Source organism: Colletotrichum fructicola (genome assembly GCF_000319635.2).
Source record: "Colletotrichum fructicola Nara gc5 chromosome Unknown KSG_Nara_v1_contig03, whole genome shotgun sequence".
NCBI classification, from domain to species: Eukaryota; Fungi; Ascomycota; class Sordariomycetes; order Glomerellales; family Glomerellaceae; genus Colletotrichum; species Colletotrichum fructicola.
The window spans coordinates 2,298,038-2,320,150 of record NW_027094053.1 but is presented as its reverse complement, the minus strand read 5'-3'; the positions used below and the strand labels follow the sequence as shown (position 1 = coordinate 2,320,150).

Sequence of the window (22,113 nt, the reverse complement as noted above, 5' to 3'; positions counted from 1 at the left end):
TTTCGCCGTCGCAAAAATACATGCAACACCAGGCATTCGCCCGTCGTCTCCGACCGGACTACTACTCTGGCCCTCATTACTTTATCTATGAGAGAGCGGACGGGATCTCGAGTTCTCCAATGGGTGTGGTCGCATGTGTCGGAGTCCAGTGGTGTTGCTCCTTGAGAACAATCGATCGCACCACGCCATGGCTTGTACAAATGGCCGCACTGGGATTGGACTGCCTTGCCCTCTTGAGATTTGGGTCTCACGGTTGCTTATGAGCCAAGGTGAAATTGGGTAAATTTGGTACGCAGCTGAGCAATCCTGAACTTGGGACCTGGGCAGCAGCAGTATAGTGCCAGTAGAAGAGATGTAGATGGACTCCCAAGCACGGCTATCCCAGGATCCTACAGGGAAAACATGCGGGAACATGATACCCGGCCCTTCAGCGTGTATCGCTCCAATCCCTTCCAAAACAAATGCCCGGCTAACCAATTCGAGCTCATCTGAACCTACATCTAACTTCGGACGTGGCAGCTACCATAAAGTCCCTGTATGGGTTGTAAAAAACATGGTAGGTTCGGGGAACGGACTTTGGGCGCGGACAGCAAACCTTCGTCCGGAAGAAGGCGATGGTCTTACGGGGAAACATCGCATTTCCCCAATCCAGATCCCCGCCCGTATATAGAGGGACTTTAGCAGCCGCCGTCATGCCGGAAGCAGTCTCATGCATGACGCTACCACGTCTATTGATAGCCTCGCCTTATTAGAGCTCCTACGTCTCCTAATAAACATACCCTCCTCCTCTGGATTTACCTCAGAATACTCCTCCAGTTCACCTCGAACCACAGGCCCCTCGTCACTCAATTGAGAACCACCGACACCATGGCAGACTCTCGGCCAAAAGACAAACCCTTCGACCTCATCCAACGCGGGGTCAAGAGGACCAGCGTACCAGGCATCCTGACCTTCGTCGGCCTTCGCGGTCTTGATCCAATACTCCAATACAAGCTCATCGCTGGTGGTTGGGGCGTCTCCCTCCTCTCCAAACTCGGTTTCAATGTCGTTCTGCCCCTCACTGCCGCCTCCAACACGGGCATCGCCCTCATCGACAATCTCAACCTTCCCCTCCCGCACCTGATCCTCCTCGGCATGTCTGTTGGCTCCTTCGCCAAGCAGGCGTACTGGGTCGTCAGTGTTTGTGCTGAAGAGTTCGGCCCCTCTGCGGCTGTGCCCGTGAGCATTTACAACACACTCGTGAATAGCGCCAACTCATTACTCTTCCTCGCCGCCTCGACCTCCGTCTTGGCCTCTCCTCTCTACTTCCCCGGCACCTCTCTGCCGTACCAGGCCGTCCTCGGAAGTGCCCTGTTCGGCATCGGCATGTTCCTCGAGACCGCGTCCGAAGAGCAGCGCAAGCATTTCAAGGCGAAGCCTGAGAACCAGGGCAAGGTCATTCGCGAGGGCCTCTGGAGCTGGGCGCGTCACATCAACTATGGTGGTTATGCTCTTTGGCGCGCGGGCTACTGCATGGCTGCGTCTGGCTTCATCGGCGGTACCATCATGGGTGTTGGACAGGCATTCGACTTTGTCTCGCGCGCCGTGCCGGTACTGAACGAGTACTGCACCAAGAGGTACGGCGAGCAGTGGGATCAGTTCAAGAAGGAGACGAAGTGGGTTATCCTACCTGGCATCTACTAGTCACCTGGTCCAAATGGTATTAAACACTGATGATGTTTCGGCATGCGAGCGGCTCAAGTGGCACTGCACCAGAATTGCCTAGAAGTTATTCATGTTATACACAACGACTTATCACACCCGGTCACAAGGCAACGCAAACTAAAATATATCTCATGTAATAGCATCTATATCGGAGTTCCTCAGTCGACCGGGGTATGCAAGTGTCCTCCAGATGCGGGCTCACGACTGAACCATCAACCATATGCCTAGAAAATGAAAAGAGTTTGATACATGATAAGAGGCAAATGTCAAAATGTCGCCAAGCCCGCGACCCAGCGGGCGTATGCCTAGTATCGTATGCACCCTTGCTCACATGCTGTCTTCCATTTGCCGACTCCGTACCTTTGCCCAGTCGTCGCGCTCCTTCTTACCACCCTGATCCTCCAGACCCATGCCTCGCTCAACCCATTCGCGACTGCCCATGTGGCTCAAACGAGAGAGCGCACGTGCGAACGCGAATGCCTCCTCGTCGCCCGAAAAGAGACCCGAGAGACCCTTGATTGAATCAATGTTCTGATCCAAATCCTCGAGCAGATGACTCATCGCGCCGTCGCCCTGTCCAGCTTCTTCCTTGCCCTGCTTGCCTAGCGACTCTTCCAATTCCGCGCGAGACACGAAGAGCTCCGTCAAAGGCTTCTCCGTCGTAAGAACAAGCTTGGCATGCGACTCGTACACAGCATCGATAAAGGTGATGAAACGACGTGCCAGATCTCGCTGGCGGTAAGTCATACCCGGGATTTCGGTTACGATGAATGCATCGTAGCAGCGCACCAGCTCAAGGTAGTCGGCGGCGGACGTAGGCTTGCCGATGAGCTCGTCAAAGGTGAACCAGGCGCAGCGGCCGCTCACGCGCGGCACGTGGATCTCGCGGCCCCAAACCTTCTGAACCTCCGGGTGAGGCTCGGGTGAATCGGGGTCGCCGAGGAAGCGGAACCATTTCTCGGCGTGGGAGCTTGCGTGTGCGTCCAGCGGCGTGTGGTAGACGCCAGAAGGGGGTCTTGGGATTTTGCGATAGTCTGTCGGAGAATCTAGGTTGATGACGTGGAGCCGGTTCTTGAGCAACTTGATTGCCGGAACGAAAGACTCGCGCTGGATGCCGTTCTTGTATAGTTCGTCGGGGTGTCGGTTCGATGTGGTTACCAGTACAACGCCATGCGACATGAGTGATTCGAGCAATCTATTGACGGTCAGTCGGCCACAGTTCCCATGCCTAGCTTGTGCCGCTCAAAACTCACCTCCTAAGAATCATAGCATCTGCTACATCTGTACACTGGAACTCGTCGAAGCAGAGGACATTGCCCTTCTCTGCGATGTCGGCAGCGACAAAAGGCACAGCGTCGACATCGTTACCGTGCAGCATCTTCATCTTATGAAGGCGCTTGTGGACGTCTTGCATGAAGTTGTGGAAGTGGATTCTCGTCTTGGACTTGACGGAGCTTGGCAGGGTGTCATAGAACAAGTCCATAAGCATCGTCTTGCCACTGCCGACATCGCCAAACAGATAGAGCCCGCGGGGCAGATTCGCCGGAATGGCGCCAATCGCGGCTTGCGCTTTGCCTCCGCCGAACCAGGATCCAAACACTGATTTCGCAGGCTTCAGGGAATCGAGAGTCGGGTGCACGACTGCTGGCGCTTGGTAGTTGACGAGCTCGTCGTGAAGGTGTTGAAGGCTCTGAATGATGCCTGTCGCCCACCCGATCGCATTAGCATGTGATCCTAGCCTTTGCGCCGCAAACCTGCTCACCTCTCTGGTGTTCGTCGTTTCGCAAGATGCCGTTGTCCACCCGGCGATCGTACTCCTGGATCGGACCAAAGTCATCTCTCGTCACTGTTGCACCTTTAGCTCCTGCGCCTCTCCCCTCGGCTTCTATGAACCCACCGTTGTTCCCCTCTGTTGCCGCTGCTACCGCTGACGCTGCCCTTCTCTGTCCAGCATAGCTCGCGTATTGCGGCGCCGGAAAACATTGCGCGACCGTGGTTCTGGGTTTGTTGGCACTCGTCCTGCTCGCCAGACAGGCTGTACAAAGTGTGCGGTGGAGGGTGGGCTGTCTCGGGAGGCTTCGGGCGAGCGGCGGCGACAGGCATAGGCGACGGAGGGGGAGGGAGGAAGAAGCAGCGACGCCGCGCATGGTGGGCTGCGGGCAGATCAACAAAAACAGAACTCTATAAGAATCGATGCGCGCAGAGACATGTTATGCGGTCCGCGCTCTCGGTGCATTGGCTGAACGAGAAGATGCAAAAGGGACGATGTGGAAGCCACAGAAACGCTTTCGTCGCCCAGCACATTAAAAAATGACGCTATGCCTGCCGGCGATACTTGTAGGTGCCGAATTTACGGGTTAGTGGAGCGGGCGCCACGGCTGACCTCGGGAAGACATCCATGGATCCTGTCCGGATTCTTCGTTCTTCGGTGTTCAGCGTGACAGTGTCCCGCCTGCTGTTGGCGGTCGCAGGGCACCTTGTCAGTGCCGTCGCGGGGCCCCCCACCTTGCCGAAGTATCTCCTTTCCTCCTCGTCTGATTGGACATCCTTTGGCTGCACCAAAGCATCGGATGTGGCTGGTGATGGCCTCAGCTTCTTCGGCATTGGCGCTCAGACCAGATGGTTCAAACCAACTTCATCCCTTCAAACCGTGGGATTGTCGAGTCGGATGAAGACCTATTTTGATACGGACGAACACCGGTTTCGTTGTTTCTGCACTGAATTTGCCTTCATTCTCTAATGCATTGACAAGGTCCCCGGTGACCCCCGGGTTGAACGCTGGGGACGAATGTGTATGAGAACCAAATCATGAGCTGCGCTTCAAGTAGAGCATCTCGCAAGAGGCCAAGGTATATATCAATCGGACATGTTAGATTTCCTGATCATCTGCATTGAGCATCCACGCGACGGTAAATTTCCAGCTTCTGGGGTTACACAAAGCCATCCCCACAGCTTTCAACAGATGATTGGCAAGTTGGTACCAGGCATGTTTGACATCACTGGGTGGGTTTCGAAAAACATAATCTGCACCGCGTGGCGATTCTCGTCCGCGGTTGGCGTCCATCCCCCCAGAGCCTTGGATCCCGGTGTAAGCAGGAGTCAAACCAGGAGCCCCAGACAGAAATTGTATCTCGGGACACGAGCCGGCTCCTTTAATCCCGGATGAGATGGGATGGGGTTTTCTACGGAAGCGAACATTTTTAACCAAAGGACTTGAGGGGAGTCACAAGAACCTTTTGCTTCTCAACAGAAGAGCGCGAAAATCATTCACACACTAAGAGTGCGCCTCATCAGCAGGCACATCTTGGCAAGCTCGGATTGACCTGAATGCCGATGGAGCCGCTCGCAGAGCCCCGTCCAAGTGTTGTTGGAGATCATTCTGTGGGAATTCCAGACCGTACTGTTGATTCTAGACTCGATTCGCCACAGGCTGGGCCTGATGCGCAAGCACTAGACCAAAGATCTAGACCTCCAGAGATCGGTTGCCCAACTGCCCGACAGCCTCGCATCATGTTGTGCTTTCGCACTCGTTCAAAATTGAGGCCTTCAGCCCTCATGTCATGTTAGAGAAGCTAATGGCTATTCAACTAATATCCACAGGGGTTTCCAGGCAGAAGCAATCCCTCACCCAGCCTGTCAATGTGGAAAAGGGGGTTCGCTGAGGTTAGGTGCCCGTAGTCCGCGGAGGCGCACTCGTTTGTCTCAAACATTGAACGGTTTATTGCAGCCTCCGTAAGGTCTAGACATCCATGGGTCCAAAGAACCCTGGGACTCTCATGACCCAGGTACGCATCCCCAAGAGCATGCTTGCCCAACCCTGAGCGGACAGATCCATCCCTGTCAACGTTACCCCCCAACGGACGTTAGGCTTCACTACATTGCCCCTGAGCCTCAAGGTGAAAGGCAGGAGAGATCCATCGCATGCAACCGTCGGCTGATTTCTTGCTGTCTCTGCGTTAGCGGTGGTACACGGCATTGTCGTGTCTTGCTTCCTGTCATCACACCAATGCACACACCGGAAGAGTGCTGGGTACGCCGTAGGCCTTAAGGTACTCCGGGGAGTCAAATTTGGCAAAGGGTGGCTTCGGGGAGAATCCTCAATATCGATGTAGCAACACTTGCATACTGGAGCCAGCAAAGCTTGTAACTAGCTGGTGGTGCCTAAGTCAAAGATCGTGGCATCGGTCTCCCGTCAAACTCCTGGAAATAGAAGCATGCAGCAACGAGCAGCGAATGTGAGCTTCTGGCCTACTGTCGGCGAAGGAGAAGACCTGAAGACTTATGTTGTTACCCACAATCCTGAGAAATACGGGGAGAAGCAATAGGGGGCAAGATTGCTGGCTGCTCAGTGCGGTCGTGGGGCTCAATCCTTCGCTCAGACGGCCAACGATGCTCAAACAGTCCTCTAGTATAAGTAATGATGCCATACTAATCCACTTTCTCAAAGCTCACGATATTATCAAGCCAAGTAGCCGTGCCTTAAACGCGCTACAAGTCTTATCGAAATCGCTCGACATCAGCGCGAGGGGCAACTCTCACAATTTATCACGGCCGATGCCAGATGGTTTGAAATACTGATCATCAGAGCTCGGTGCCATCTTTATTACGCATTGAGATCTCGAGTTCGGGATCCGAGCCCGTGGCCGTGAATTTTGTGGAGTTTACACTAGAAATTGTCCGTGACTCATGTTGTGCTCCAGGACAGGTCCCTGAAGATCAAGCCGTGCAATGTGACCTCAATTACCAGCGTACACGGTGTGATGCTGATAGCGATAATCTTCGGAGACGTGCAGAAGTATCCTTATGAGTCTCTGTTGGCTTAGACTTCTAAGGCTACGCAGTTGCAGCATCCCGCTGCGACGCCCTGGGCGCCTTGACCTGACGACAGTCGGAGCTGTAAAGTAGGTACTCAAGTCTTTGATAGGTGCTTGGCTTTGTTGTCGTGCCTCTACTTCGAGTCTAAAAGAGCATCGATCAAGGGGTCAGTATCGATATGGTGAAGGGAATCTTTGAACATCCGGTGTTCGTCGAACAGCGTGATTGTGAGATTCCAAGTCGAAGACGCTGCCCTATCTCGGGAGGTAATATAATAACTACAGACGAGAAGGGCCTCTGCAAGAGATCTCGAAACCAACGCGCACTGGAGCACAATTTCGGCAAGCCATTCGCCGCCCCAAATTGAGTCGACTTTGCACCAATCGAACAACCTACTGTGCCCCTCAACCAGGCACAATGGTCACCGTACCAGGGATTAGCAAGGTTCAAAAACGATACTTTTCAACGAGACGTAATAGAGCACGGCAAAGGGAGGAAGACTCGTGGCTGAAAAAGACGTTTCTGCCCCTTGTTAGCAGCTGGCTCAGGCCCCAAGATCCTACAGCCCCTGAAGTGGGAAGATGCTTCTTTCCCAGTCCCAAGGTCACCTTTTTGATCGATAAACCGGAAGACTTGATCTGCCAGATATGCCGATACAGTCGTCTGGCTTTTCAGGAGCAGACTGAGATCGAAAGCGGAAGGAGGCATTCCGACAGCATCCCCTTGATCATGCCTTGCGGGCATTTCGCAGGAGCTCGATGTCTGTCAAAGTGGCTCCGAGAGAACAACAGCTGCCCGTTTTGCCGTTGCGAGCTCACTTACGGCCAGTGTGGACATGGAGTACCTGCACGCCACGTCACAAGGGAGGAAATCTTCCTATACCTACCACGATCCCAGACGGAGGCCACATACCAGACCGCTGCGCCGTATGCTACAAGGATGCGCTCAGCATAGCTGTTCAGGCACGATTACAGGCTTGCGAGCGTCGATTCGTGCAGGCAAGAGCCCGTTTTCTAGCATCCAACAGTCCTTCTGACGCCAGTCTCTTGATACAAAGAAAGGCGGACTTGGAAAACATTATGCTTGACGAGTACCACATCAAGGTCACCAGCGCATGGCTGACGTGCTGGTAAAAAGTGACCGGACGAGGGTCCGCAAAGAAATCGAGTACCGAGCGCACAGCCGGTTGGCTGCGGACCAGCGGAGCAGCTCAAACCTATCAGACGGGCGTGGGATGTCCAAAGAAGAGACGACTGTTGGGTGAGACACACGGTGTAGAAAGTCTCGGATTGCGCGTAGGCATCATCAAGACGAGGATGGCAGCCGACAGGTCCTCTCTTTGGGGGTTGGTTTCTTTTTCTATGCTTCCTCCACCCCCCTAGATCACATGTGTGCTGCTGAATGTTTTGCCAGGAATAGACGACCCACGACGCCGAAATTGGCATCGACGGAAGGCTTTGACGGTTACAGCGGAGGCAGGCTTCCATGGGCTGGCCACCTGGGAGCTGTGTGTTCTTACCATCAGCTGAGGTCGATGGGCGGTCGGACGGAAGTGAAAAGTGATGGCTGGGCCTTCAGCAACGAGTTTCGAGACGATTCCCCGAGTGCCTGAAGCAATACTCGGTAGCAGGCTGGGCAGGCCGGCAAGACCAGGCAATCGCAAAATTTGGAGCGGAAGGATCAGGTGCTCTGGCAGTCGGATGCCGCCTGGCTGCAGACGAAGCGTGATAGCAGGGCTAATGCATGTACGGAGTGGCAGCGGAAGGCACCCGGGAGGCTGCGAGGCAGGCCAGGACGCCATGGGCGCACACACAAGGCAGGCAGGCTAATGCAGTGCGGTTCTCCAAGTTGATTGAACCAGCCAGGGCGAGGTCGGAGGTGGCAGAGGCGAGAGCCGCTTTTTTTTTTTTTTTTTTTGTCTTTGCCTTTCTTGAGACCGAGATGGGAGACGGGAAGAGAGGCAAAAGATGAAATAAGAATGAAATCTTCAAGCCGTCATGTGCTGCGTGGGTGCGTATGGCATGTATTGGCGGCGGCGACGCCTCAGCACCGTTTGCATTCTCGAAGCCCTTGTGCTGCTGAGAGCTGACCCGAAATAGTGGACCGGACGTCTTTTCGTTACGTAGCAAACGAGAAGGATTGTCGTCAAAGATGCGTGACATGTGCACTAAGAGGTGGACGAATACCGGGATGGATACGTCAACGGACGTGGATGCGATGGTGGAGTGCACCGGAGTTCAGTGCATGTGGAAGGGAAGAAGAAAGCCCAGGTCCTGTCCTGGTGGTGAGTGCTACCTACCTAAGCAGAGGTGGAGAGGCACGCCAAGTGGACCTCCCTACTGGAAATAACTATGTGGGTCCCGGAGGTAAAGGTTAGTTAGTGTAAGGTAAGGTAGGCGCGGGCGGCCAAGGCTCGGATGTGCGTGCCTTAATTACTAGGTACCTTACCTACCTAGGTTACCACCTACCAACCTAGGTACCAAACGCTGCGTCTTGGCCCCTTCGGTCAGTAGGGAAGTGCTACCTCATAGGTAATTCCATGCTGTTAACGCCAAATGGGCCAGGAAACGGCGAGACAGCGTTAGTGCGCCCTTGTCTTGGGATGTCTTGAGGCCCCCCCCCCCCCAGTCTTCCCTGCCCGGCGATCGTGGGGTCCCAAAAACCCAGCATCACTCCAACCGGGGCCGGGGCAGCTAGAGCAAGCTAGAGCAAAGATGGCACCCCCGGCCCGTGGTCATGGTGTTTTGTGGCTGCCTCCAACGGCTGGTCTGGTCTAGTCTGGCCTGGATAGAGGTAGGTAATCAAGTAGCAATCCTTCTCCGACTAAATACCCAGCAGCTAACCTTACCAACCAGAACCATGCTCTGTCTATCTCTCTCTCTCTTTTTCTCGATACTCATGTCCACCGAGTCTCGAGTCCGAGCCCCAGAGGCCCTGTACATCTCTCTCGCTCCCTCGTTCCGCCTCCATGCTCCATCCTTTGTCTCTCACCCGACTGGTTACTCATAGGTTCCCGTCTGAGCCTGGGTGCTCTATCCGGCCTGCATCTGTCGCTCATCACCGACACGCGCACACTGCAACCCCAACTCATCCCGCTTTGCCTCCCAAATGAGACATGCATGGAACGTCTAGCTAGGCCATACCGTAATCGACATGCTGTGCCAGTGTGCCTGCCGGACGCCCCTTGTCTAGTGAACTGCTTTGCAGCGTCTGTATACACTACGTGACTACTATGTAGGTGCCTTCCTGTGAGGACGTACGCACCTCATACTTCAAAAAGACAACCAAGAGATAGGACGACGCAGACCCTGAAGGGTTCCCCCTGGGGGCTGCTCCTGGTCAGCAACCAAACCCTGCAGCCGCTTCCCCAGCCGCTTCCCCAGCCGCCAACCACGATCCAAGCCGCCCAGAAGCCCGCAGAGACAAACATCGACGAACCGCCGTGCCTACCACGCTGCCTGACCTCTCTCCGACGTCCAACCCAACCCCCAACGGCCCTGCCGCTTCTTCTTGATCGGTCGAACCGTGAACCCACACCTGACTATTCTAATCGTCATGAGCGGCCATACCGTTGCATCATACCACCATCTGACAGGGGAGCCATTCCCTCCAATCCAATCGACCGGGGACGTAACGAATTCTTGATTATTCTGGACACTCTCCAACACGGAAAAGCCCCTAGTCTTCTGCTATATGGATATCTCTCAAGCCAGTCGCCACCGCCGCCTCCATTAACCCAGGGACAGAGTTCTGCGTCTCGTTGTGCATCGTCCGTCGTTGGGTTGACGACATCTTCATCTCTGCTGCAGCCTGTAAGCTCGTCGTGCGGGCTTTGCAAAACAATGATAGTCCGGGAGACTCTTCTTCCTGCTGCATGGGGCAATCCCCCTTACGCAAGCTCGCCTACCGAGTTTGTCACCACGTCTCCACAGAGAACAGATCATCGACCTATTTGGATTTATGGAATCACCCAAGCCAACCGATGCCTCGCAGCAGAACGGGCACTAGAGTTCCCGTCAACGAACCGGAACGGCCAAACAAATCCAAACACCTGGGATTCAGGATCTACCACTGCCCAGGTCTCGGTTCCCCAGAGTAGACCCATGCTGTGCCGGGCCTCGTTGGCCTGCCTAAGTACATGTCTCGCCCCCAAGATGGCTGTTCATCTTCCCGAGTGCCCACAAACATCCCTCTTGCATTCTTGAGCTCTACTTCCACCTCATCCTCAAGCTACTGCGGATTCTCCGGCTTAGCAGGAGTAGCGACGTAGCCAGGTCCTAGGAGCTTCTGGTTGTATTTTCGTCCTCCCAGACTCAATGTTCAGAAGAAACAATTCATGCAATCACCGTTGCGTCGGTGATGCCGCTGTCCAAAACCTCTAAGGCCAAGGCGGGGCTGTGTCAATAAAATCCTTCTCCGACTGCTATTCCTACTCAAAGGAGTACCGATGTCCTGGATTGCGGCCGAGATACTACCATTTACAACAGTTCAAGAGTAACGTTTCTTGCGGAATCTTATTCATAATTCGATTCTGGTGACGAAAACAGTCGGCCCCTTCAGACTTCATTCGCCCCTGGCATGCGATATTCAGCTAGCATCTCATACCAGCTCCACCGAGAGGCGATTGCTTTTGGCCAGACGTGCAGCTTGTCTGCAAGCTTTTCGTGCCAGACCCGAGGCTCATACTCTTCTTGCCTCATCTACTTCTCCTTCCAAGCACTTCCGAGGCCTTACTTCGCCTCCAGATTCAGCCGCTCCTTTGTCACCTCCTTGATCTTGCATCCATCTACATTGCCTTGTCTCTTTCAGCTATTCACCTTCATGATGCTATTCGATAAAACCCATCGGCGAAGGCGAGACTATTCGGGCCTGAACTTTGATCTGACGACCAGATGTCCCGGTTTCCGGGCCTCCTCCATGGTCGGTGGTCTCCTTATCCCGCCTAGCGGCACGGGCTGGCTCTAGTCTCGCAGTATGCTGGGAGACGACCCCAGCCCAGCTAACCCCAGCATCCTTGTCCACACTCCGTCGGACCAGCCTCGGCCATGTCAGGCAGGTAGTCCTCCACTCGCAGTGTAGTGTAAATCTCTTCAGGCTACTGATGATTTGCCGGCTTTGACGCTTTCTTTTGCGTGCAGAAAAATGCCTTACCTAAAGTCTCTTGGCCCTCTCAATGCCCGCTAGTTCATATTGCTGCTCCCATCCTCGAGCTTCGTCTCGGATGCAACAAACGTGAGCTAAGGCTTTCTACCCCACTACCTTCTGCATCTGGTAGATGCCCAATATCTTGAGACACCTGGTTGGCTTTCATTCGTGCCCATCTGGAAGGGACTCCCCCGTCCGTTTCCCCCCCTCAATCCCGAGCATAGCTCCTTTTACTTGTCAGAAACTGCTCCTGTCACATTTCTGTTGTTTCCATACTGAGTCAGTCAAGTGTCAATGGAGGCGGTCAGTACCTTACATCTTTAACTTCTGACAAACATCCAGGCCAACAACTTGTTGCTCTGATTTACGCGAGAAACAACTTACCAATCTTTTTGCTGCAGGAAAGAGAAAGGAACCGCATCCGGGACAATCAACGCCGCTCGCGAGCTCGCAAGAAAGAGTACGTCCAGGAACTCGAGCAGCGTCTTCGTGACTGCCAGCTCAAGGGCATAGAGGCTTCAGCCGAAGTTCAGCAAGCTGCACGCCGAGTCGCAGAGGAGAACCAGAAACTTCGACAGCTTCTCGGTGAAGTCGGCCTGGGCGATCATCAAGTCGACCAGTACTTGAGAACGGATGTCCTTGATCATGGGGACGGACGTGATTTCCAGGCTCACGCCGCAGCGGGCAGGAAGCAGGGGCACGCAGTGAACGCTCTCGATAGCATTATGACAGCAAGGCGACCAGACTCCCTCGATCTCTCGAGGCCCTTTCCTGCAACAGGACATCAAGCAAGATCCGACCCAGCCTCTGCTTATGACACGGCATCCAACTCCCCGAGCGAGAGTTATGGTGCGTTGTCAGAAGATGCGCAACAACCGCCGTACAGGGTGGATTCCGCAGCTTCAATGAGTGTGCCGCCTCAACCGGCCTATGTACAGACTAGAGGGCCCCGATTTCCAAGCGACGATCACGTCCCGCAAAGCCAGCAACCATGGCTTCCAGGAGACCCGACTCCACCTTCTGGTAGCGTAGCCATTAACATGCAAAGCTACGCGTCGAACCAGTCTCTGCACTTTCACCCAGCATTTCCTCGGACAAACTCAACAACCTCTCTGCCGACAAGCTGTCAGGGGCATACCGCTTCACCGTACGCGGTCTACGACCCTCTCAATCAGGCTCAGTCCTTTATTTCTCCTCATCTGGGGACGGGAAGTGCTGGCCACTCCGGCCCCGCATCTTTATGCGACACAGACTCTAGCGCGGAAGACCGACGAAATCTACAGACGGGCAACCTGAGAGCATTCCCATGGCCGCAAGAAGAATCTACGCATCCGCAGTATGGTGCCCATGACATCGTATGGAGCCAGTATAGCTCCTCCTCATCCGCACCTAACTCGCGACCTCCTCTGGAACAACAACTCGACCCAGCTCGCATGCCGCGTTCCGACAGACGAAACAGACAATAGACGAGAGAGCCAGGTGAATTGTTCAGAAACGCGTCCTTTGGGACTGAGAATAGACTAGCTTTGCTGAAAGCCAAGTCGCGCTTTCGTTGCCAGAAATTAGGGTTCCAGGGATCTGCGTCGAAAGAGAAGAGGATCAGGGTGTTGAAGGAAAAAAGAAGAGAATGTCCTATTCTTCTGAAGTAAGGGGGCTCAGGAGATGGCAAACAAGAAACAAAGGCTACACGACATTTCTCGACCACCACCCTCTCTCGAAAAGAACCAAAACCGGTACACCTCTTTGGGCATCGGAATCCAGTCCCTAGGATTTCTTAGCTGTCTTTGTCACATCGCAGCAGCATTGCAAAATCAGATGTTGAATGAGAGACGTGGCGAACGGGCACATGTAAAGACCACGTACGGTGGGGAGCACGGCCATTGTTTCCCTTCAGCCCGACAACGACACGGATACAAATGTCTCTTAATGTTCTTAAAGGAAGCAAGATCCCCATGACTTGTTTGTGTTTAATCCCACTGTCTTCTCAAGCCATTGTCGTTTTTAGTGTTTCGTGTCTGTTTTCATACGCTCGACACCCCATCTCTCAATATGGACCATGAACAGCCACAGCAGCAGTCACCACAACCAACACGAATTCAATATTCAGAACAGCGGATAGACCTTTTGAGGTGTTCACTAATATCTCAAGAAGTCGAAATCGGGAGACATCTAGCCGAGATCCGATACCGACGTGGTCATGTCCATGAAGCTTTACAAGCGTTTCAGCGGTTGGCTGAGAGAACTGAGGATGCGGCCATCTTCTTGACTAATATGCGAGGACTAGCTGAAGATGAGAGCGATGTTTTTGCTACGATGGAGAATGTGCTGTTGCAGCAGCAGCAGCTTCTCTTGATGCAGGTGGAGGAAGTTGAGCAGGGTATTTCAGGGGAGGTCACGGGCGACCCGATATCTCCAGCTGAACCACTTTCGCCGACTGCGTCAACCCCGACTCGGACTGTTCCTCAAGTATCGCCTATTTCTCCTCCGGCCGGCCCCCGAGAATATCCTTTTCCTCCTGACAACCAGAACGCGGCAAGCCAACTTGACTTTCCGTCAATAGCTCAACCGCCAGGATCTCCGTTTCCTCCGGCAGAGGATGACCGGGGCTTGGTCTTCGCGTCTGCGGCCCAAAGACGAGCATCGCCTCCTCCGCAAGCTGCCTTCGGGATCCAGGCGCCGTCACAAGCACCAGCCGCCGGAATTGTTCAACCATTGTCTCCAGCTCCCAGGTACAAGCCATGGCCAACTGTCGACCCCGCCTTCGCAAAATCAGCGCTGACGCCGATTTCCTTTAGGGGACAACATGTGTCTGAGCCACGTGCGGCCCATGACATGAGCGGAGCCGTACACATCAGACGCCAACTAGATGAACAAGAAGAAAGACAAGAGGCGGAGCGAGATGCAAAGTGGTGGGCCGACATTGGCGAAGATATTTCGCCGGCGAGATCCCAGAACTCTCGTAAAAGACAGGGCGACGAGTTGCCCGGTACACCTGGCAAACGACAACAAACAGAAAACAGCCGCGCGCGCGGTCTTCGTGGCGGAAAGGAAGAGGGGAACAAATGGTTCCGCGAACTCTTCAAGAAGTTGAATCCTTTTCCCTCTAGAGATCGAAATGGAAAGGAAAGCAAGCACCAGCATTCCTTTGGTAACGACCAGATCATCTCCGACACAAGTCAGACTCACTATCATGGAAAAAGCGTCGAAGGACTTCTCAGGATTGCTTCCCTGAAAAGTCAATTCCATCCGGCGCATCAAGAAGAAAAGGCCGTCAGGGACCAACTAGCAGACCTCGTCACACTCTACGACAGCATGACCACTCGTTTCAGTCGTCAAACGGCCAGCAGTCCTGATTACGAGATACAAAGGCAGATCGAAACGCTGCTCGAGGCTTTCAGAAAGTTCCCCGTTGAGCTGTTCGATACCCCGGACACGTGTCGTACTCTTGAAGACCTCGCGACCTTTTGCGAAGCCACGGACCGCACGACCCCCAAGACCCCGGAAGAAGAAGAACAAAAAGCGGCGGCGCTCGCCAGCGCTGCGGCGATGATAGGCCAGTGCCACGACCGGCTAGAGAAGGAGATTCTCTTTGCAGCCAAGGTTTTTGTAGACGGTGAAAAGACGGGGGGCCTGTTTGCAAATTGGATCAACGGGGAGCGTGGACATCTTGCACACGAGGCCGCGTTCGGGGAGAGGGCCCGTCAGACGCCGAAGCTTTTTCGCAGAGGCCGGGGGCAGTATCATGTAGTATAAGGGGTGTTTTTGGTGTTAAAGGGGTCCATGTATACATATTAGACTAGAGAATTCGCTTGCTCTTTTTGTTAATTGTGTGGCGCTCAGTGCTCCCTCCGTCGAATCTCATACCAGCACGTACGTACACATCAAAAGACACGGGATATATCAGCCCAAGCATTGCTCACGATGTCAGCTGATGGTTGAAATTCTCCTATTTTCTTTTTGGGGGAAAAAATCCTCGAGATTAGTATTCATCTCACTCGTGCCCCCTGACGCCATTCGAAACCTCTTCGATGAACTACAAAAAGTAATCGGCCACCGGCTTCTTGGCCGGCATTCCTCTAGAATCCTGCGGCGCGGCCTGAAAAACGCGGTATCTTCTGGCTGGCCCGGGTAGCAACACATAGTCGTCGGTGCCTTTGATACCGCCATCGCTGCGGCCTACATCGCCATTACTGCGAGCGAACACACCGGTGCCAGAGTCATCTTCCGCAAGCTCGAGGATGGCAGCGACGTTACCGCACCGGTAACAGTAATTTGGTGCCGACCACACGGTGACGATACTAGCGTCGAACATCTCCTTGAAGCCTTCCATTACCAGCTGATGGGCGCGGGCAATGAGTGAAAGATCGTTCTTATGGTTGAAGTCTCGGACAATGTCAGCTCCAAATAAGAATCCTGCACCACGAGGTGATAGACCCCAGCCATCGATGTCGTCTGGGTCTGACCATAACAGGTCACACATGGCACCCTCGTGGGGTACTTCTTGCTTCCGGTCCAGAAGCCTGATCTTATCGACACTGTCAATGAGAGGGGAGAGACCTCCGTGGACGCAAAGAATAGCTCCTGCAGGGTTGCCGAGTGACCCCGACGAACTTCCCGATGCGCCAGAACCTGGAGGGCCAGTCTTGTCGCCGCCGGACGATGAAGGTGCACCATTGGGGCTGCTGGGAGTCGGCTGTCTCTGTGGCCTTCGTTGGCGGGGGAATCGACTCATGGTCGAGCCACTCTGATCGCAGACTTGAATCTCGATGTCGTCGCCGACGGGCTCTTGGCCCGGGGTAGAATTAAAGGTATGTGATGCGCCGAGAACGATGGCGCCAAGCGCGAGGTAGTCGAATACGTCGCAGCAATACCGCCATACATTTGCGGAGCCGTACTTGCGTAAGCATTCGTCGTAGAAGCCGTATACGGTTGTGATCTGGCGGGACTCGTGGTTGCCTCGAATAAGGGTCATCCGGTCGGGGTAGCGAACCTTTAAGCACAGAAGCAGGAGAAAGGATTCGAGGGAGTAGAAGCCGCGGTCTACAAAGTCACCTAGACGTCGAAGGTAATGTCAGCATACCACATACCGGGTCAAGATTGGGATGGAATAGCGGTGACGCACCCATGAAAAGGTAGTTGGTATCCGGTACGTCGCCGCCGACGCGGAAGAGCTCCATCAAGTCATGGAATTGGCCGTGAATGTCACCGCATATCTGGAAAGAGATACATTAACGCCGGTCCGATGTTGGCATGGTAGTCTGACGGAGGCGTACCGTTACGGGAGCCGTGACTGTGACGACATTGCCTTCTTCAATGAGAAGCTCGCGTGCCTTATGGCACAGCTCGCGGACTTGCGCCTCGGGGATTGGGCGGCAGGCACGCAATTGCGCGATAGCTCTGGATTGAGAATTAGCACATGACAAGCTCTTGACCGATCTAAGCCGCGGTTTTGCTCACTTATCGAGGTCGCTCATAGCGATGATCTCGGAGGGGCGCTCTGGTCGGTGTTGTGGCGGCGACCGAGGCCGGCGAGTCGCGATCGTTGGTCAAAGAGGTTTATGAGATATTCGTAATACGTCGCAAAGTCGTAGGAAAGATGTTGTTGTTGCGATTCGGGCGCGTCGCTTTTCCCCGGTCGAGTCGGCAAATTATTTGCGTCGCGATCAAGGCAGATTTAGCATGGCGTCAACGGCAGGAGACGTGCAAAGGAACTGCTTTACTGTTGGCTTCGGCGGTAGGTCGCGCTGTGCCCCTAACCGCGCTAATTCTTATCATTTATCAGTGAAAGAGCCCACCTACACCCACGACCCGCGCCGGGGTGGATCTGCGAGGAAGCATGTAGTGGGTACAGCGCCATCCCTGTCGCTACGTTCCCAACCCCAGGCGACACCCGGGACTTGACGGAACGAAACTTCAGCTCGGAAATTCTGTTTTCACGGCCCCCGAAGACCAGATCCTCAGGCAAGAGCCGTTGGCAGGTCATGGCACTTTTTGGCCCCACTCCAGTACGCCGGAATCCAATCATGTGGCCTGAATTGCAATCCGACCATTAGCGTGAGCTTCGCTCACGGGCCGGTTGCGAGAAATTCAGAGCGCAGGCAATAATCCACACCACTTCCAAGGTTCCCGCCTTCTTCAGCGGACCTTGCCCGGATTATCTGCCCCTCTCAGCGAGCATGGTACGGCGATAGGTGAGCACATCTTCGTGATTGACTCGATTATGCCAAATCCTGGGTTGCTGACTGCCAATTGCACCAGACAAGCCATCGGCCCTCCTTTCCGAACAAGAAAAAGACGCGATCATGCCACCACACCCCCTCCATCCGCGGTCGCGAATGACCTCATCCCTCTTCGCAACCACAGTCGTTGCCAGCTTCTTCGTCGTCGGACTGCCGCATCTGCTACCCTGCCCGGCACCCAGAGTCACTTACGCCGATGGCGACATCATGATTGGAGAGGACGGTCGCCGGAGGAGGCGGAAGCGTCGCGAGACCCCCGAGATCAAGGACGGCATCGTCAACTTTGACCAAGTCGGCGATGAAGAGACATTACGACTGAGAGAGGAGCGCTTGCGGAGGGAGTGCCCAGTACCAAAGCCGGGTGGCATACTGGGGGAGTGGTTGGGATTCCACGGACCGAGCAAAGAGACACCAAAGGCCTCAAGGTGACGACATATGATACTTGTACAATCAAAGATACCATTTTTATTCAACGACGCGATGCGGCGTAACTTCTCCGGGCTGTCGAGGAATGGACGAATCACACACAAAGCAGCCTCCAGCTCGGGTCTGCAAAGTGCATGAGACCGGCTGGTAGCATTGTGGTGATCAACCCAACCACGTGCTCGTGAACAAGAGCACGGGAGGGCAGCCTGATTACATTGCTCATGGCAAGATGAGGCGTCGCCCATACAACGTTGGTTAACTCGAGGTCATCAATCTGCGCGAGGGGAGCGACTCCATGACGAGCGGTCGTCGATGGAGAAACCTAGTGGTGTAGGACGAACACTGGACCGTCCAAAATGACCCATCCGATTCTTCCTGCACTCATCAAGATCGTTGCCATAAGTGATCGCGGCACTTTTCTAACTCTGTGTTTTTCAATGCTTCGACGTTGATTTACAACGCCAGATTCAAAGTGCGCGGGACGCCAGAGCCTGTCCCAGGTACAACCGGAGCTTCGCCGTCTACTCTAGTTTGTGCAAGCAACTAGGCAAAACATATCCTAATGAACGGTCACTTGATGAAAGACAAGCCAATGGCATCTTCTCTTTTGTTTCTCTTCTTTTTCACATCGCTTCAGTCGTGTGTCATCTCTTAGTTCACACGTGCATCGCGTCAATGAGACGTCGACCTTCAAGTGCTGCCCGAAGTCGGGACTACTGTGCCATGCCGGGCCACCTCGAGCCGCAAGCGCATACAAATATGCACCAGATAGACATTCCCTCCGAAGGCGTTGGTCGAGCCTCGCCAAGTTTAAATAAGCACTCGTCCTTAAATCAAGGTTATTTCCAACAATTGTTCCTGAAACGCAGATGCAGTCCGCCCTTGCAGCACGTCACATCGGGTCTTCGATCCTTGTGAAGCAAGGGCCTGCAATCCAAACCCAAAATCGAGGTCGGCAGCATTAGACGTGTTGGCCTGCGAATACGGTTGTGCTGCCTTCTCTGAAAACTCTACAGTCTCCGTCGACAGCCATTCTGCGTGTTTTCCAGGCATTTCATGATCGGTGCACATCTTCAAGGATCCCCCGTTTGCTCTAGACGCCATCTTCCTGTTCACGTCGCTATTTTCAACTGCCGTGGACCTGATCGCGCATGATCTCCCGGGAAGCGCGAGAAGAGATGTGAACAATGCAGCCAGCTGCAATCTGGTTTTCTCAGTCGTGATTTTCGAATTTTTCGCGGCACCAGTGTCTTCCGTGGTAGTCCGGGCGATCGTGGAGGATGAGACGTCAGAAGGACTCGGGTAGCGATCTCTGCTGCTAAGACCCGCAGCATGTCACCGCACTAACCTCTAACATCTGCTAACATTCTCTGACACAGGGTGCCCCTGATGCACGCCTTGGCATGCCGAGCGCAGCCATCGTCGAGCAGACCCGACGACCAGGGTCGTCAATAACATTACGGATATCAAGGTTGACTTTAGCTCATCGCGCGGAGAAATACTGCTGGGGGTGCAAGCGGTCTGATGTCCCAGCCGCCAAGAACGGCTCAGATCAGTCGAAACAGCCGAGCGACGAATCGTGAGCAACGACTGGAGCTGGGGGAGCGGCCGGGAGTTAGGTTGACGGGTGCCATCTGTTTCTTGACGGGGACGACTGAGACCGGCTTTACTCAACCCATCTTCTTCCGCCCTGCTTTGTGGGGACGGATGCTGCTTCGAGAGTTGGGAGGTAGACGCCACAGCCCATTGGCACGTTACGCAAACTGGTGATCCTGATGGAATGTCTCATGGGCCTGATGGATGCCATCTGAAGCGCCATGTTTGGTCCGTGAGAGGTTACTCGATAACGGATGAGCTCCACTCGAGAACTTATGCTTAATGTCTTGTCCAGAACAAGCAGAACTTAAATAGCCATCGTCTTTCTCAATGAGATGGTTTTTTGTTCTTCATCCCTTCTCTTCAGGACAGTGTCTTTACCCCATCTTTCTATTCTATTCTCTCAAGAGGTAAGCAGCTTCTCCCCGGCGAACAGAGTTTGACGACTAATCTCAAGCAGCTGTGCTCTGTTTTCATTCATTCCACGCTTCTCCGTCGTTCCTTGATACCCACCGTAAGTCGCCCCTATCCATTAACTCCGAAGACCTCATCTGACGAGACAGTTTCTCGTTCTTCCATTCTCAACAGTCTTTTCAAAATGAGGTCCTCCATGATTCTTCTCATTGCCACCGGCCTGGTGTCGGGTCTGAGCATTCCCAAGCTGGATGCTCGGGGTGTTGCCATCCGCGAGGAGGCCGCTGCTCCTGCCGCTCCTGCTGCCCCTGCTGCCCCTGCCGCCCCTGCCGCTCCTGCCGCTCCCGCTGCTCCCGCTGCTGAAGCCCCTGCTGCTGAGGCCCCCGCCGCTGAGGCTCCCAAGGCCTCTGCTCCTCCTGCTGAAGCTGCTCCCCCCGCCGAAGCTGCTCCTCCTCAGGCTACTACTCCTCCTGCTGCTGCGCCTCCCGCTGCGGGTGGCGACGCTGCCGCCGAGGAGGAGAAGAAGAAGGCCGAAGAGGAGGCGGCCAAGAAGGCGCAAGAAGAAGCCGCCAAGAAGGCCCAGGAGGAGGCCGCTAAGCAGAAGGAGGACGCTGCCAAGGCTGACAAGGCCAAGCAGGAGGCCGAGAAGGCCCAGAAGGATGCTGCTAAGGAGGCAGCGAAGAAGGCCGAGGAGGCCCAGAAGGAGGCTCAGAGGGGCAACAACCGAGGCAACAACAACAACAACAACAACAACAAGAACAACAACAATGCTCAGGTCCTTCAGAATATCCAGCTTCTCCTGGCCGCCATGGGTCTCAACAATGTTGTCAACGTCAACGCTCTCGCTCAGCTCCAGGCCCAGCAGCAGCTCATCATGCTCGCTCAGCTCCAACAACTTGCTCAACTGACTTCCGTTGGTCTCATCCAGCCCGTTCAGCTTGTTGGCTTAATGAAGCAGGGCATTGTCGTCAACGGCATCCAGATTGGTGAGTGAACTTGAGATTTCGATGTGGTATTCTTGACGCTAACTCTCCATTTCAGGCATGAGTGGCGGCAAGCAGTAAATGAGCCCTCAAAGCTCTCAATCACTGGACGAGTCGCAGTGGACCTGCCTTCTGTCTGGTTGTGAATGAGCACTTCGCCAGGATTGCTGCCGCATCACAGAAACCTCGCACAAGCATGACTCGAGGATACCAGCGCCGCATGGCGTGTTGATATGGAGCAATAAAGTGCCGTTGCTATGAGGCCCGGGTCATGCCAGGGGCGATGAGCTTAGAGTTGGGAAAAGGGTTCCTCAGGAATCCGGATTGGGTCGCGGTGCATTACCAAAAGGCTGTCTTGGAAGACAGGGGTCTGCATGTACTTAATGTGTTTTATACAAACATGCATCTGCCAAAATATTATGACTTTGACGTATCAAGAAAGAAGAATTGTCTCGAGTCCTGCTGATCCTGGGGGCGGTTCGTGGTTTCAGTCAAGGGATCCTGGTAAGAGCCCGGACCCGTGGCACCATCACAACTTTTAAGCTTATTGTCTACTTCGCAAAGAGCAGCACGTGTGCAAAAGGTAAAGAAATACTTTTCTACTGACTTATGCCACATGCATGCACCATTCTGCTTCCTATCGAATCGTGGAAGCCTTCATCCAGTTCCAACATTCTGTCTGCCTTTGCACTCTTCTACCTCAAACCACAAAGAATACAATGGTAAAGAGAACTTGACCGATCACTCTGGACAGACGATGTCGGAGTGGATAAGATAATCCAAGTCTCTTG

General features: G+C 54.1%; 7 protein-coding genes across 7 annotated transcripts; 5 read left to right on the top strand and 2 right to left on the bottom strand.

The window, feature by feature from the left end:
* Window positions 1–867: 867 nt before the first annotated feature.
* Window positions 868–1,683, top strand: erg-3-0 (Delta(14)-sterol reductase; the record flags this gene model as incomplete). Its single annotated transcript, XM_032035681.1, has 1 exon — window positions 868–1,683. One exon carries the CDS (start codon window positions 868–870, stop codon window positions 1,681–1,683), a length of 816 nt encoding a protein of 271 aa, XP_031885468.1.
* A 348-nt stretch (window positions 1,684–2,031) lies between these two features.
* On the bottom strand, window positions 2,032–3,851 carry AFG1 (the record flags this gene model as incomplete). The annotated part of the gene is made up of 4 exons (XM_032035680.1): window positions 2,032–2,899; window positions 2,958–3,405; window positions 3,467–3,550; window positions 3,602–3,851. The coding sequence occupies 4 exons, from the start codon at window positions 3,849–3,851 to the stop codon at window positions 2,032–2,034; spliced, it is 1,650 nt and encodes a 549-aa protein (XP_031885469.1).
* Window positions 3,852–11,740: 7,889 nt separating this feature from the next.
* Window positions 11,741–12,291, top strand: CGGC5_v005408 (uncharacterized protein; the record flags this gene model as incomplete). Its single annotated transcript, XM_066151449.1, has 5 exons — window positions 11,741–11,751; window positions 11,889–11,900; window positions 11,954–11,967; window positions 12,066–12,124; window positions 12,178–12,291. The coding sequence occupies 5 exons, from the start codon at window positions 11,741–11,743 to the stop codon at window positions 12,289–12,291; spliced, it is 210 nt and encodes a 69-aa protein (XP_066009201.1).
* A 1,686-nt stretch (window positions 12,292–13,977) lies between these two features.
* Window positions 13,978–15,417, top strand: CGGC5_v005407 (uncharacterized protein; the record flags this gene model as incomplete). The annotated part of the gene is made up of 2 exons (XM_032035679.2): window positions 13,978–14,393; window positions 14,460–15,417. 2 exons carry the CDS (start codon window positions 13,978–13,980, stop codon window positions 15,415–15,417), a joined length of 1,374 nt encoding a protein of 457 aa, XP_031885470.2.
* Window positions 15,418–15,697: 280 nt separating this feature from the next.
* CGGC5_v005406 (putative serine/threonine-protein phosphatase) lies at window positions 15,698–17,138 on the bottom strand (the record flags this gene model as incomplete). The annotated part of the gene is made up of 4 exons (XM_032035678.1): window positions 15,698–16,716; window positions 16,787–16,877; window positions 16,938–17,061; window positions 17,122–17,138. The coding sequence occupies 4 exons, from the start codon at window positions 17,136–17,138 to the stop codon at window positions 15,698–15,700; spliced, it is 1,251 nt and encodes a 416-aa protein (XP_031885471.1).
* Window positions 17,139–17,645: 507 nt separating this feature from the next.
* Window positions 17,646–18,332, top strand: CGGC5_v005405 (uncharacterized protein; the record flags this gene model as incomplete). Its single annotated transcript, XM_066151448.1, has 3 exons — window positions 17,646–17,669; window positions 17,756–17,855; window positions 17,923–18,332. The coding sequence occupies 3 exons, from the start codon at window positions 17,646–17,648 to the stop codon at window positions 18,330–18,332; spliced, it is 534 nt and encodes a 177-aa protein (XP_066009200.1).
* Window positions 18,333–20,146: 1,814 nt separating this feature from the next.
* CGGC5_v005404 (uncharacterized protein) lies at window positions 20,147–21,403 on the top strand (the record flags this gene model as incomplete). The annotated part of the gene is made up of 5 exons (XM_032035676.1): window positions 20,147–20,157; window positions 20,298–20,335; window positions 20,386–20,439; window positions 20,489–21,325; window positions 21,381–21,403. 5 exons carry the CDS (start codon window positions 20,147–20,149, stop codon window positions 21,401–21,403), a joined length of 963 nt encoding a protein of 320 aa, XP_031885465.1.
* Window positions 21,404–22,113: the final 710 nt, after the last annotated feature.